The 14,403-nt window shown below is 41.1% G+C and overlaps 1 protein-coding gene across 1 annotated transcript; it reads right to left on the reverse strand.

The window, feature by feature from the left end:
- Positions 1 to 1,053: 1,053 nt before the first annotated feature.
- On the reverse strand, positions 1,054 to 11,938 carry Lrat (lecithin retinol acyltransferase). The gene is made up of 2 exons (XM_021634588.2): positions 10,599 to 11,938; positions 1,054 to 5,341 (listed from the first exon to the last, which is right to left on the reverse strand). Exons 1-2 carry the CDS (start codon positions 11,133 to 11,135, stop codon positions 5,186 to 5,188), a joined length of 693 nt encoding a protein of 230 aa, XP_021490263.1. The 5' UTR covers positions 11,136 to 11,938; the 3' UTR covers positions 1,054 to 5,185.
- Between the last annotated feature and the right edge of the window lie 2,465 nt (positions 11,939 to 14,403).

A 14,403-nucleotide genomic window follows, 5' to 3' on the forward strand; every position in this document is an offset into this window, starting at 1 on the left:
CTCTTCTAATTTTTAACTGGATGCCTAACAATATTGTTACCCTTTGCCCTCAAGCAAACCTCTCCCCTTAGAATTGTGGAGGCAATAATGCCACCAGCAACTGAGTAGTAAAGGAGAATTTTATTCTTCACCAAGAAAATGAGAAACGAGAAATAAACTTAAAATCAACTTCTCAGCCCATGGGGGTTGGAAGATTATAGACATAGGGTGAGAAGAAAGGGAATAGTCATCTATTAAAGGCGAGGAATTTTAATATCTTACTGGGAATCAGGAGATTTTTCTAGGAATTTGTGAACTACCTTTTTGCTAGCTGTGTTATACTGGAATGTGTTATTTAGTATGTAAGTGAGATTATAATGAAGTTAGATGCTGTAGGGTGGGGACCCTGGATCTAAAGGAGCTAATGACCAGCTGACATGAAGAGAGTCTTCCAGCCTACAAGCCTCTGTCATCCAAGATAACAAGACTAGGGCAGGCAGAATCCACATAGGCCACCTAGTCAGTACCCAGAGAAACTACATTCTTTAACATCCTCCTTCCCTGGTACTCCATTGGCCGGAAGATGCCTAGGCTCTGCTCCTACTGGTGTTTTAAAAACTGTTTTTGTGTTCTTTCTTATTAGATCCAAAACTATAGGACTAAGATTCTAACTATCATTGGCTGTGTATGTTTTAAGGGTAGCTGTGGAATCCCTCCCCCACAATTTAGACCTCATCCCCTTCTCAGTTACAGCCAGAGTACAGCTGCAGGTTGCTTTGGTAGCATTAAAAGTCTGGTTGCATAGCTCTAGCTCTAATGAGTTACTGTGGCTAATTTTTTTCAGATGGATGAAGGATTTGTTTTTTCATCTCATAATTAAGGTAGGCTTAAATATGTGGGTAACAAAGATCATATCAGTCTACAGTCAGATCCACATAAATTTTTCATTTCCATTATATAGAGCTACAGTTAGTAATATTAAAATAGCTCAGAGAGGCAATATTTTTCAGGCTACAGAGTTCAAAAACTATTTGATGTCTACCCTTAGGTATTTAAAATTGAAAGACAAGAAAATTAGGTATAGAACTGATTTTATTCAAAGTACATGTATATCAATATAAACTTAGTTTAACTTTAAAAAATTGAGGTTAATTAAAACCCAGCTAGATCATATAAGATGAAGATTTTTCCAATATACTTCTTATCCATAACAAAAAATCTCTGCCATTGCAGTAACTACGTGCTCTTGGAAAACAGCTTTTAGTCTTGGACATGAACAATATGAAATAGAAAACAGGAAAGTAAGAAATAGGCTCTTACAGATTTAAAACAGTCAATCCAAACTTGCTTGTGTGTCTTTAGAAAGGAGCATGCCTTGCAGAGCAAAGGTCAGGAGTTTTCAGTGTATAGTTGTGAAGTTAATTTCTTTTGCTGTAATCAATTCATCTAGACCTGTGATTCTCAACCTGTGGACATGACACTTTGGGGTATCAAACAATTCTTTCACAGGGGTCAAATATTTGATATCCTGTATATCAGATATTTACATTATGACTCATAACAGTAGCAAAATTACTGTTGTGAAGTAGCAGTGAAAATATTTTTATAGTTGTGGGTTACCACAACATAAGGAAATGCTTTAAATGGTTGCAGCATTTGGAAGGTTGAAAACCCTTATTAGACTGAGTAAAGACTTGAGCTAAACTTACTGTGAGGTCTCTTTATCCCACCCCAACCTCCATCCTTCTGCTTTATTCTTGGAATTACTTTGCTGCACTCCAATTCTCCACTGCCTAGCCATAAAGTCCAACTTCTTGGTCTACAAGAGACTTCACTATCTTAGGATTACTTTGTGTTTGTGCATGTCTAGTCACCACCTCTGCTAGCCCCTAAACGACTTGCCTTTGGCTGATGTAGAATGTCTCACAGCTATTCATGATGCATGTTGTAGGTGATTTCAGTGCATTCCCCATGCTGTTCCCATGTGTGGACTGTTCTTTACAAACCTGTCCCATCATTTAAGTCTCAGTGCCCACTGTCTGATTTTGGTTTCAACAACTAAAATGAGTCCCTTCTCTCTGTGTGCCTTCAGTTACCTCTAGTCAGATGTCAATCACTGAAACTCCAGTACAACTATGACTGTTAGGCCATATAGTTTAGCTCATGTCTCATATATCTTTTCATTCCATATACAACCTACTCCCTGACACTTTAATTCATCTTAAATTAGGTAAGCCCATTTGGCCTTCATCTATGCAAAGAACAAATCAAGAGATGACATAAAACATCATCAGATATGACTTAGCTATCACTAATAGAATAGAAATACAATAATATGAGGAACTTGAATCATAAAGATGAGCTTTGACTGATGAAGGCTAGAAAAAGTTATGACCTGTTGCCTCAGGTTAGAAAATAAATGATTGGCCCAAGGTTTCTCCCATAACTGACATCTTTCTTGCTACCTTGTTAACAAACTAAGCAAATGGGAAAAACAAAAGGGATACTCTTATTTACAAGTTCATCAGTTCTGGTGCTGTGTAACATTTACCATATAGGACCTCCCTTCTTTCCCTCTTCCAAGGACATTTGAATGATGTCAGTGTAACAAAATTACTTCATGATTTCTCAGCTTCTGCTTGTTATTGCCTCCTTCAAGTAATTCTTGAGACAGAATTACTTGCTTGTTTCTCTATATTTCCACCACACTGTATACATGCTATTGTAGCTGGCTAAAAATTAATGTAGGGCTACAAGTGGTGGAGCACACCTTTAATCCCAGCACTTGGGAAGCAGAGTCAAATGATCTTTATGAGTGAAATCATTAGAGGTAAATCTGGTCTACTGAGTGAGACCCTGTCTCAAAAAAATGTAAAATAATACCAGGACATGAAATTGTAGCACTTGGATGTCTAGCACAAACTGAACATCCAATGAGTGATGAATGATTCTTAGTGTAATAACATGGAGAGAGTCAAGATTGCTTATGCTACTTCTAGCCCCAGGGATTTCCACAGGAGGTAAGGAGAAACCACTAACTGAGTATATTTAATTTCAAACAGTATTTTCTGCTTCCTACAATACTGATGTCTGGCAAAAAGGTTATAACGAGTTCACTTAAACCCCTCCTATCAGGATGAGAAGGGAGGAGGCACTAACACAATGGCTGTCAGAATGCACAGATACTTAAGGTAATTTAATGGATTGAAGAGGTCCGTAGAACACCTATATTCTTTAATTTTTCCATTCAATGTTTAAGTGATATAAGACATTTAAGCAACTAAATGTTTAATTGGAACATTAAAGTTTAATTATCATTATACTCCAACTGAATTTGCTGTAGGAAAACTCTGGGTAATAAAATATCAATGGAACTAAAATCTGCTCTTCAGTTTGTTCCAGTTGGATCACTGACAAAAACCCTCTTTTCCTCCATAAATATCTCTCTATGTAGTGCAAGCTGGTCTTGAAGCCCTCTGGGTGATGCAAACAAGTCTTACAGGTGGTCTTGAACTCGAGTCTTCCTCTCTCCACATGCCAAGCATTCAGACTACAGGCTTGGTTATTCTGTGATTCTTTTTTTCTTCTTTCTTTTTTCTTCCTTTCTTTCTTTCCTTCTTTTCTTTCTCTTTCTCTTTCTTTCTCTCTTTCTTTGTTTTTTTTAGCTTTATTTTTAGTGTGTGTTTTTATTTTTGCCTGCTTCTATCTTTGTCTACCATGTATGCTGTATTCATGAGGCCAGAACCTAGTATTGAATCTTATGCAATTGGAATTACAGAAGCTACAGGCAACAGAATCCTGGTCCTTCGCAGGAGTAGCAATAGCTCTTAGCTGCGGAGTCATCTCTCCAGGGCCTGTTTGTAACTCTTGACAGCTAACAGACAACATGCAGTATTGTCCTCTAGCCCGTCCAGTCCTGGAGCTCTCCATCTGCTACTTCAGCTTTCTGTGTACAGGTATTGTGGTGTGTACCACCTCTCATAAAACAGGTCCAGGACATGCCATGTGACTCCAACCTGTGCCATTTTTAGAGACAGTCTTGAAGGCATGCTTTTAACAATGCTGGCTCTCCACTATGATCCAGTGGATTCAGTGATTTTCCCTGCTTGGAATTACTAATTGTATCAGAGTAATGTTTTTTGGCTCTATTTATTTAGGCTTTATATGCTGCTGAGATATACATAAGTTTGTAAACCATAGTTAAAGTAGAAAATTGACTGTAAAACAAATCTGAGATTCTTTTTTTTAAGGGACATTAGTAAATTTAGCTTTAAAAGGTGTCCATCCTGTGACATACATACATACATATGTGTGTATGTATACAGATCCAAGGGCACAGGCACAGGAAAAACACTGGACTTGATTTTTGTTCACTTTTGTAGCTCCTCATTAATAATGACACTAGTGTAATAAAGCAAACAGAAATACAGTTGACTTATCAATTTATGTGTGTACAGATATTGGTATATTTATTTGGCACATTTATGCACCAGATGCTGGAGTTTGTAAATCCTATATCTCTACTGTATTTGAAAGTAGTCATATAGGCATTAAAAGAAAAGAAAAATAGATATCTGATTATTCAGAAGTAAATATGAATAGCTACTGTCACTGTTTCTACAGGAGAAAACATTTCTATGCTTTCTGACCAGTTACTCTTAGCTCTTTCAACACTGGTCTCAGAACATGAAAATAATATTCTTGACTGACTTGAAATTATATTATTACATGAAGAAAGGCAAAACAGAATGTGAGCTTTAGCTTCTTTTTGGCCAATTATCAAACATATTCATCTAAATGAGGGAAAACTTTCACTTTAATATCAGTCATTAAATAAGCAGAATACATTACAATAAAATTAGTGATCTCAGCCGATAAGCCTAACAGCAAAGTGACTACAGGAGAAAAGAATAACCCACATGCTTTCCTGTGGCTATCACCTCAGGGTCTGTTTCTCTGGGTCTGCCAAGCTCTGACAGGTTGTTATGCTTCCAAGGGCTCATGGTGCTCTGCAGCAGAACTGCCCAAGTGGACACAGAAAGGCATTGTTCCCGCTTACATGGTAAGCACTTTGTTAGATTCCTAATCACTTTTTATCTAGAACACTGTTCCAGGCCACATTTTTCTCAACAATGCTTGTAATGTGTTGTGCTCTACAAGTAGAAACATATTTCCAGACGTCATATGTACACATTCAAATTGGAAGCTAGCCAGACATCATCCACAAGCAGAATGGGATACAAATTGCAGGAAGCGTCATGTATGACGCCAGGCCCATGTAGACAATAGACACTAATCCCAAGACAGCTGAAGCAAGACAACTTCTCTGATCACGAATGATTATCTTCACAGTCTCATAAAACTGGAAAACAAAAGTTAAGACTATTAGAACCATGGCTAAAAAGAAATACATACACCACTAAGTAGTCTTCCCAGTTGTTTTGAGTTCAGCAGGAAAACTTTGTTTCCAGTGACTTATGAAATAATACTCAGAATGTTATAGAAAACTATAGAATGAATCACGTAAAAGTTACTCAGCATTAAAGATTAACAACAGCATTAAATTAATTAATTTTAATTAGCATATTCTCAAATTAACCTAAGGAGGAATTTTCTAAACTTGAGTTAAAACAAAACAAGAACAGAAATTAGGCAATTCTTCTACTTCACTACCCTAAAATTTGATGAAATCAGTCATATTTTTTGTAACTCTTACAGTCTAAAGACAGTTAGTCACACTGGGTTGCCATAGCCTCCTGGAAATAATTGCCTCCTGGAAATAAAGGGATTAAGGGATAACCTTAAGGGATAGCCCTGAAGATAACCTATACCTTTCATGTAGAAGAATAGTGTTCTTCTCTATACTGCATAAAAATAAGGTGTACAGTGATTATCACTACTATATTCTTGACAGTTATCCTTTCCATTGGTACAATTAACAACTGTCATTTTCATGTGAGTTTTGCTATTCATTCTAGACTTAAGATCCTTTTTTAAAATATGGTCTTGCGGTGTTAGTCAAGTTGACTCAGAACTCCAGGGCTTAATGAAATTTCCTGAGCAGCTGGGAAAGTTTCTAAAGTCCTTACTTTTTAAGATTTATTTTTATTATTTTTAATTATAAATGTGTGTATCTGTGTGTGGGTATGTGCACATAAGTGCAGGTACCCATAGAGGCCAGCACATCAGAAACACAGCCCCACACCTGGAGCTAGAGTTATAAGCAGTTATGATCTGCCCAAGGAGGGTGCTGAGAACCAAAGTTGGGTCCTCTGCAAGTGCAATATGAACTCTTAACTGCAGCCCTGGTTTTTAAATTCTTTGTTTTCATTGCTTTGAGACAGGCTCTCACTATATTATCCCTGGTTGCCTGGGACTTACTGTCTGGAACAGGATGGCTTTGAAATATAAGTACCTAGAATTCTGGGGGGCCAAAGGTATGCACTACTGTGCCTGGCTAAAATTCTAAATTATTGATGAACGCAATAAGCAGGCCTACTACAGTCAGGACCTCATAGTGATATCTCAACTGAGGACCTACCACAGATGTAGAAGCAGTCCTGTAAGATTCCATTACTGATATAAATGCATTCTGTGTACAAGTAAATAGCCTAATGATATGTGTAAAATGTCATTAAGCCAAGCTTGACCATGCTGTTTAGTCCATATGTGAATGGAAGTCCATCTCTATTCATAGTTCTAAATAATAATATCTAAAGAAATATGCAATAACCTATTAGCCATCCAAGTATTATCTACAGGACAGACAGCAAATGTGTCTCTTTTACTAAACTAATAAGATATAGAATAACAAGTGCTTTGTCATGAAGTGGTTAAAGTCAAGCTGAATAGGGATCTGAGGTGGTATCTCAGCTAGGGAAGTACCTGCTTAGAATGCATGAAGCTAAGGATTTAACTCCCAGTACCACAGAAATGAAGTGTGGTGATGCATACCTATAATCCTGTCACTTGGGAGATGGAGGTAGGCATATTGGAAGTTCAAGGTCCTTCTTGCCTATCTACAGTTAGAGGCCAGCCCAGGACACAGACCTTGTTTCTCTTTCCTGTGTGTGGATGCACATGAGTGCATGAATGAACATGTACTCTGTCCCTTTCTCTCTTTGTCTCTCCCTCTTTTTCTCCCTCCCTACCTCCTTTCCTTTACCTCCTTACTTTCCTTTCCTCCTTCTTTCCTGCCCCCTACTCTGTAGCCACTTGGCCATCATGCCAGAAAGGCTAGAAATGTAGCTCAGTAGGTAAGATTGCCTAGAGTGCAGGACATCCTAGGTTTGATCCTCAGCACTGTATAAATTGGATGTGAGACATGACTAGGGGATGTAGAAATAGGATCAGAAGATCAGAAATTCAGGGTCATCCTCAGCTAGATTGGGAGTCTAAGGTCAACCTTAGCTACATGAAGATCCTGTTTAAAAAAAAAAAGAATAGGAAATGTATAGAAGGTGTCAAGAAGTTCACTTTTGTAAACATTGAGTCACTTGTAAAGAGGTATCTGCATTCATTCTAGCAATGACAAGTTAGACAAAACATTATTAGTAGAAAAAGCATAATGAACAAGAAAAGTTAAAGAGACTTTAATTTTGCAATAATCTGACACTGGATATCAGTTTTAAAATGCCTCAATTTTATGATTTCTAAAAAAAAAAAAAAAAAGCAATATTGGAAGAGAGGAGTGGAAAGAATATAAGAGCTGGAGGATGGAAAGAGTGACATGAAAATGCTGTCTCCTGGTCACAGCACAGCTAGGCACTCACAGCAGCTGTGCCTGCCTACACTGAGCTAGGACACCATTCCTGCATGGCAATACAGGCAAGTCTTAGAAGGTCTTGGGAGGCCCTAACCCTTCCTGAGACAAAACAGGAAAGTTAATAGGTAATGAAGGAGAGGGTGTCAATTCTTCATTTGCTAGTTGTCCATACTCCAATAAATAACTCCCAACCCATGCTTATACAAATAACCTTAACTGCTGTGGTAGTTTGATTAAGAATGTCCCTCAGTGGCTCATGTATTTGAATGCTTAGTCATCAGGGAATGGCGCTACTTGAGAAAGGATAGGAGGCGTGGCCTTGTTGGGATAAGTGTAGCCTTATTGGAGGAAGTGTGTCACTGAGGGTGGGCTTTGAGGTTTCAAAAGCCCAAGGCAGGCCCAGTGGCTCTCTGTTCCTCTGCCTGCAGATCTGGATGTAGAACTCTCAGCTGTTTCTCCAACAACCTAAGTGCCTGGTTGCCACCATGCTTCTACCACAATAATAATAGACTAATCCCACTAAGTGCTTTCCTTTATAAGAGTTGCTACACTCCTCATGTCTCATCACAGCAATAGAACACTGGCCAAGACACTACTAAACTCAGTGATTCACAGACACAAAAAGCCATGAAAGTCAGAGGAGAATTTGTGAAGTAGAAGTGGGTCAGCTGGAAGAAAGAAGTTTTAGTAGGAGGAGGTATGTGATAAAAAAATATACATCCATGAAATTGTCAGTTTTAAGAAAAAATAAGAGAATTACAGAAGATATGAGAACATCTCACAAAAATGTAAAGGCTCTTGTTCAGTGCATTTTTAAACTTTTTATTAGAGAGGTATGATTGTATATGCCAGTGCCATAACACCTGTGTGAATGCAAGAGGACAGCTTTTGGACGTTGGCTCCCTCCTTCCACTATGGAGTTCAGAGATAGAGCTGCAGTCATCACATTTGAGCAGTAAGCACTTGGACCCAGTGAATCTCGTCACTGGCGTGAAGTTGAAGTTTTTATAAACTCAGATTTGAGAAGAGATGGCTTTGCCGTGCTGATCTAAGATGAGAAAGCTGTGAAGAAGACTTCAACAGTCAGACCCAGAAACAAAGAATGATTTATGTTTCTAGAAGGTTGAAACCATGGAGCTAGAGAGATGGCTTAACAATACATGCTGAGACCTTGCAGAGGTCTCAAATTCATCCCAATACTGACTTCCAGATGACTAACAACCTGCCTGGCACCTCCCAGGATGCCAAGTCTCTGGCCTCCAAGGGCACCTGCAGTTATGCCCATATGCACACACATACATGTAATTAGAAACAAAAAAGGAAAAATCTTTTTTAAAATGTCAAAGTAGAAATAATATACTGATGCCCCTATTATTAAAAAAAAAAAAAAGCTCTTAGAACATTTGGGTGAGAATTTTTTCCTGAGGAAATCTAGTCTTCTAGGCTGGGTCTAGATTGTTAGGTCATGGACAGGGAAACAGAAACTCAGTTGCACTGGAGAGTATGCTGCCCCACTAATATCTCCAAATTAGAAACCACCCAACTAGCTCTTGATGTGATTAATATTTTACTGCTTGTAAAAAGCACTTGTACCTTTTTTGTGTTGAAAAAGGTAACACAGTGTCACTTGTGTGGTATGAAAGGGCAAGTCTCACTTTGGAAAGGAAAACTATTTTTCCTTACAGCAATGATTGGCTTGGTTCTTAACTAAATCCATCCTGGCTTCTTTTGCATACCTTTGGAGCTAATGTTTGTAAATGTGGAGAAGTTTACCTCTAAACAGGCCTTGGCTAAAGGGGGAGACTCTTGAATCATTGCACTGTATCATAATTGTATTTAAATTTGCCATAGAAAATGATTCCTAGAGTAAGTTAATTCTGGTTCAGTTAAAAAAAAATCTGTAAGAAGTTTAATATAGCAACATATAAAAGTCCAATAGCTTCACTTTCTGCTGTGTCAAAAAATTACTCAAGGTATGTCAATTAAATCAAGACTATAGAGTGTGATTGCTTGTTCTTCGTTTCAAAAGCATCTAAACATACAGAATATCACCAAACCTTACTGTGTGGTTGACCAGGATCCATTAAGAGGAGCAAATGTTAGCACCCCCTTTAATAATTATAGTCAAGGCTGAGAAGCATCCATTTGCTAATGAAGTGCAGGATTAAAAACATAAACTATCTTTTGTGAGTTAAGTAGTTTTTTTTTTTTTTTTTTTTTTGAGAAATAATCTCCTTCCCCTTTGGATTTGTAGCTTACTTCATCAAGTTCTAATACTTGGGTGCCACTCCCAAGTAGGGATAAAAATTACCTTTCAAAATGTAAGGGCCCTGAAAATGAATTGTTTTCATCTCCGGGAACCTAAAGTCCAACCTACCTTTGGGGCTAATGGCTAGGAGATACTTAACAATGAATGAGGATGGGGATTAAAGTTACAACACCAGGGAAAAACCTGTCTGAGGCAAACATGGAAAGAAAGGGAATGTCCTCCCACCAGGAATTTTGAGCCTATAAAGAAAATTCACTTTATGCGCCTAACAAGGAGAAAACTGGACGCCTTCCTGTCAGGTGCACTTCTTGGGGAAAGTTCCAAGTCCCTCGCCCCAGATGTACCTCCTGTGTGCAGACCAGGATGACTAGCACAGCATAACAGGAATCACTGGAAGCGGTCTGTGTGGCCACACCCTTTTACTGGACATTTTGAGGATATCCTTTCTGCTAGGCAAACTGCCTTTGTTTACCAGACCTCCCCTAGAAACACTATAACTCTTTACTTAATCTAGAACTCATTAGTGAGGTAGGGGTTGTCCCAAAGGATCACGGATCCCGGCCCCAGCTGCCCCGGGTCTCATACCTTCTCAGCCTGCGGACTGATCCGAGCACCGTATCTGCAGTAGGTCACAAAGTGTTCACAGTTGTTCCACAGTAGGCTGTAGGGGGTCAGCCCCAACTGCTGCTCAGCCCTGCGTGCCACCTCCTCGTTGAGCAAGGACTTCTTCTTGAGAGTCTCGTCTAGGTGGTTAACGAGGATGTCTGCTCCGTAGGCAAAGTCCTCTACTGTGTCCACACGGATGCTGGCCACCTTGCAAATGACACCCGGGATTAGACGCTTGTTGGAGACCACCTTCTGAGTGCGTCCCTTGTCATTGGTCAGGACCAACAGAATGTCGGGCATTAAATGGGCGACACGGTTGTCGCCTAGGTAGATCCCATAGTGGGTGAAATGGGTCCGTGACACCTCCAGCACATCGCCGCGGAGGAAAGAGCTGATTTCATAGGGACGGTTCCTCCCTGTGCCTCCTGGAGCGCACTCGCTAAAGAGCTTGAAGTTGGAGATGAGAAGCAGCTTCTCCAGGAGGAGGGACACCGCTTCCAGCATCTGGTTCTTCATCCTGCAGGGACCAGAGTTCTGCACGGGCCGCACCTGGGCTGTGCACGGCGAGCTCACTAGACTTCGGCGCTGTCGCTGCTCACCTGCGGACCGGAACCTCGGGGGCCGCCCAGGGTCAGGAGAGTCTGAGAGCGGAGGAGGAGAAGCCACGAGCCTGGCGCAGCCACGCCGTGCTGGAGGTCGAGAAGGCGAGGAAGTAATGCCGGGCTCCCTTGGGAACAGTGGTGGCCCCGCTTGTAAAGCTGGAGAGGTAGGGCACCCGAGGGCGGTGCTCCGGGAGAGCTCTTCGCTGAGGCTTTTATAGAGGTGCAGAGGGCGTGCCGAATGTGGTCACAGGCCGGAGAACACGGATTGGGCGCGGGCGTTCTGCACCCTGACTTCTCCAGGGCTCTGCCTCACCCAAGACCTTTAAACAGCCCACGTGGGGTAGGAGATGTCAGAGGCGTGGCCGCGTGAAAGGACGATTCTGCACCTGTCGCGAACGGAGCGCCTTTCTTGGCGAGAAGTGAGAATCCAGCTGTAACCGGTATTGCTAACAGTGGCCCTCGGGTTACTAAAGAATTTGCTTTGATTCTACACAGTGCCTGCGCAGCGAAGGCCTGCGGAGCCTACCTAAGTTGATCTCTGCAGTTTTAGACACACGGCGGCCAGGTGCTCTCTGGTGACTCGCGGAGAAGTGGAATTGCTCACCGTGCATCCCGTCCCCCAGCGCGTGCGCGCGACCGGAACCCCTACAGTCTGGACGCTCCACGGCTCCAGCGCCTGTTGAGCGCGCGCCTTCCAACGGTCATCAAGAAACCCCAACGTCCTCCAACAAAACCGGAGTGTCGCCAAGTTTCTTTGATGCAAGGGTCTTAGCTTTGCGTCATTCATCCAGCTGTTGTGGCTTTTTCGGTAAAGCGCTGCCGCCAAGGGAGACTAAGGAGAGCTGATGGCTGCACTGCTCTTTTGACTGGACCGCGCGCGCTTTGCAGCAGACCCCGGCACAGTCAAGGGTGCTAGGAAAGCTGGTGCCTCCGCTGGGCTGGGCTCTGGGGTGCTCAGACCCTCGTGAATGTCTGTGCTAATGTATTATGTACATGATTAAATTCCGAGGACAAAGGCCACAAGGGCAAGCCAGCCTAGCACCAGAAGACTCAGGAGCTAAGTTCAGGGCTAAAGCTGAGGATCCCCATCTCCCATGAAGGAACCTGGACCAGACTGAGGCCTGAGGCCACCACTCCATGGAGTACTGGGCCTTTGCTCCCAGGCCTGTCTCTTTTTTGCAAAATTCCCTGAAATAATTATCATAAGCCTTTATTATTGTGTGTGCATAGCAGTGTGGAGAGCAGAAGACAACCTTCTGCAGTTTTCTACTGTGAGCTCAACGTAGGCTATGAGTGATCTGATCTGTCTCTGTCTTTGCACTTTTGTTCATCCCACAGGGGATTGTAAATCTCACTGCAATGCGCTCCCCCTCCAAGGAGAAAATACATCAAAGGCATCGAAAGAGGAAGGTGGGTAAGAGGAAATAGGCATGATCTTCCATCCATCCATCTATAGTCATGTGTCCCTTACTGCCTACCTGCTATATGCCATGCACTGTGCCCTGCCTGGAGGTTCAACAGAATCAGCCTGTACTTGTTCCCACACCATGTCACTTTCACTTCTTTTTTCCACTTATATTTGACAAGTTGTTTTTGCTGGGATAGAGGGAAAGGGCTATGTGAGGTAAGTGCAGATTACTAGAAAGCTGCCTGAGGTGTGTCCAGAACAGCCCATGGTAGCAGAGAACTGGAGAAGGCTGTCCTCTGATCTCCACAAGGGGTCCTGTGCACACACAATAATGAAGGTATCTAATAGATTATTTCAAGGAATTATGCAGGAAAGAGACAGGCTCAAACAGAAGCTTTTACTTTGTTTATTTAATTGAAGATTCCATGAGGGTATATGAGCATTAAAGGGGACGAAATTAGGGAGGGAGAGAAAAACATAGCAATAAGAACAGCTTAACTGCTTGGCGTGGTGATTCCTGCCTTGTAATCTTACCACTCAGGAGGCAGAAGATGTCTGTGGGTTAGAGACCAGCCTGTTCTACATTGTGAGACCCAAGCCAACCAGGGCTATATTGAGGACCTGTCTCAGAGAAAAGGGGGAAAGAAAAACAGCATGACATGTATATTGGAGGGAAGGAGTGGGTTCAAACTATAGAGAGAACCAGGGCAAAGGAGAGGCTTTGCTCACCTGACAGGAATGGAGGAAGGGGATGCAAAGTGTAAGATGGACGGGTGTAGTTCATCTGAGCATGTGAGGATCTGGGTTCCATCCCCAGTACTAGTTAAACAAAAGATAACCCTCCCATTCCCCATCTTGTCCTATAGATTCTGCAGAAGCTACCAAACCTAAGTGGTGTTAGGATGCACTAGGCTGCAGAGGTCTGATGTCTGATGCAGAGGAAACTCAGGGAAATTGTGGTGAAGACAGACAAGAGGATGCCATTTGCTTACATTGTGATGTTAACAGGAAAATGAGAGACCACTGAGTCTTGTCTTAACAGCACGTGTGCCTTGTCCACATCTGTTAGAAGGGCCTTTATTTCTTTATTCATTGGTTGATAGTTCACTCTTACTAATATCAATCTTTAGGATTAAATCAGTTCTACGTGAGGTGCTGGTGGAAGAATCATGATGATAGAAATTATGGAAAAAATGGGCTCTTCAAGTACTTCATCAAAATTATTTATTTAGAAATGGTCTCACTTGTAGCCCTGGCCTTAAGCCCACAGAGATCTAGCTGTCTGCTTCTGACTCTCAGATGCTGGGATTAAAGGCATGTGCCCACCATGCCCAACAAAAATTTAAACAAATCTTTATTATATAAAATCATTCATAGAATAAAATTATATGCAAAAGTTGATTTTTATGTTGCTTAAGCATATGTAATATTAAAAATTGAGCAGCCAATTCATAAGTCACCTTAAGAGTCAAGGAAAAAAGTAGGTTGTTATAACATTTTACCAACTAAAAGGACTAGGAAAGTCTTTATTATGAAAGAAACCCACAGCCTTATGTGGAAACATTAGATGTATATATAGGTATATAACATAATAAGATACTATTTTTCTATTTTTATTTTATTGAAAACACTTTTCACACAATATATTCTGATTACAATTTCCCCTCCCTCAACTCCAAATTTCTCCCCCAGCTAACCTCCTACTTTCATCCATGCCCCTATTGTCTTTCTTAGAAAATAAACAGGCACCTAAAGAATAATAATAGATAAAATT

The sequence above is a fragment of the Meriones unguiculatus genome, chromosome 2 (assembly GCF_030254825.1).
Source record: "Meriones unguiculatus strain TT.TT164.6M chromosome 2, Bangor_MerUng_6.1, whole genome shotgun sequence".
In the NCBI taxonomy this organism is placed as follows: Eukaryota; Metazoa; Chordata; class Mammalia; order Rodentia; family Muridae; genus Meriones; species Meriones unguiculatus.

What these genes read in the sequence shown, in the direction of transcription:
- Lrat (XM_021634588.2), bottom strand. Translation starts at nt 11,135, where the DNA reads ATGAAGAACCAGATGCTGGAAGCGGTGTCCCTCCTCCTGGAGAAGCTG. An exon ending in TCAGTCCGCAGGCTGAGAAG is followed by an intron (nt 5,342 to 10,598) that starts GTATGAGACCCG and finishes TTTGTTTTCCAG; the next exon opens with TTTTATGAGACTGTGAAGAT.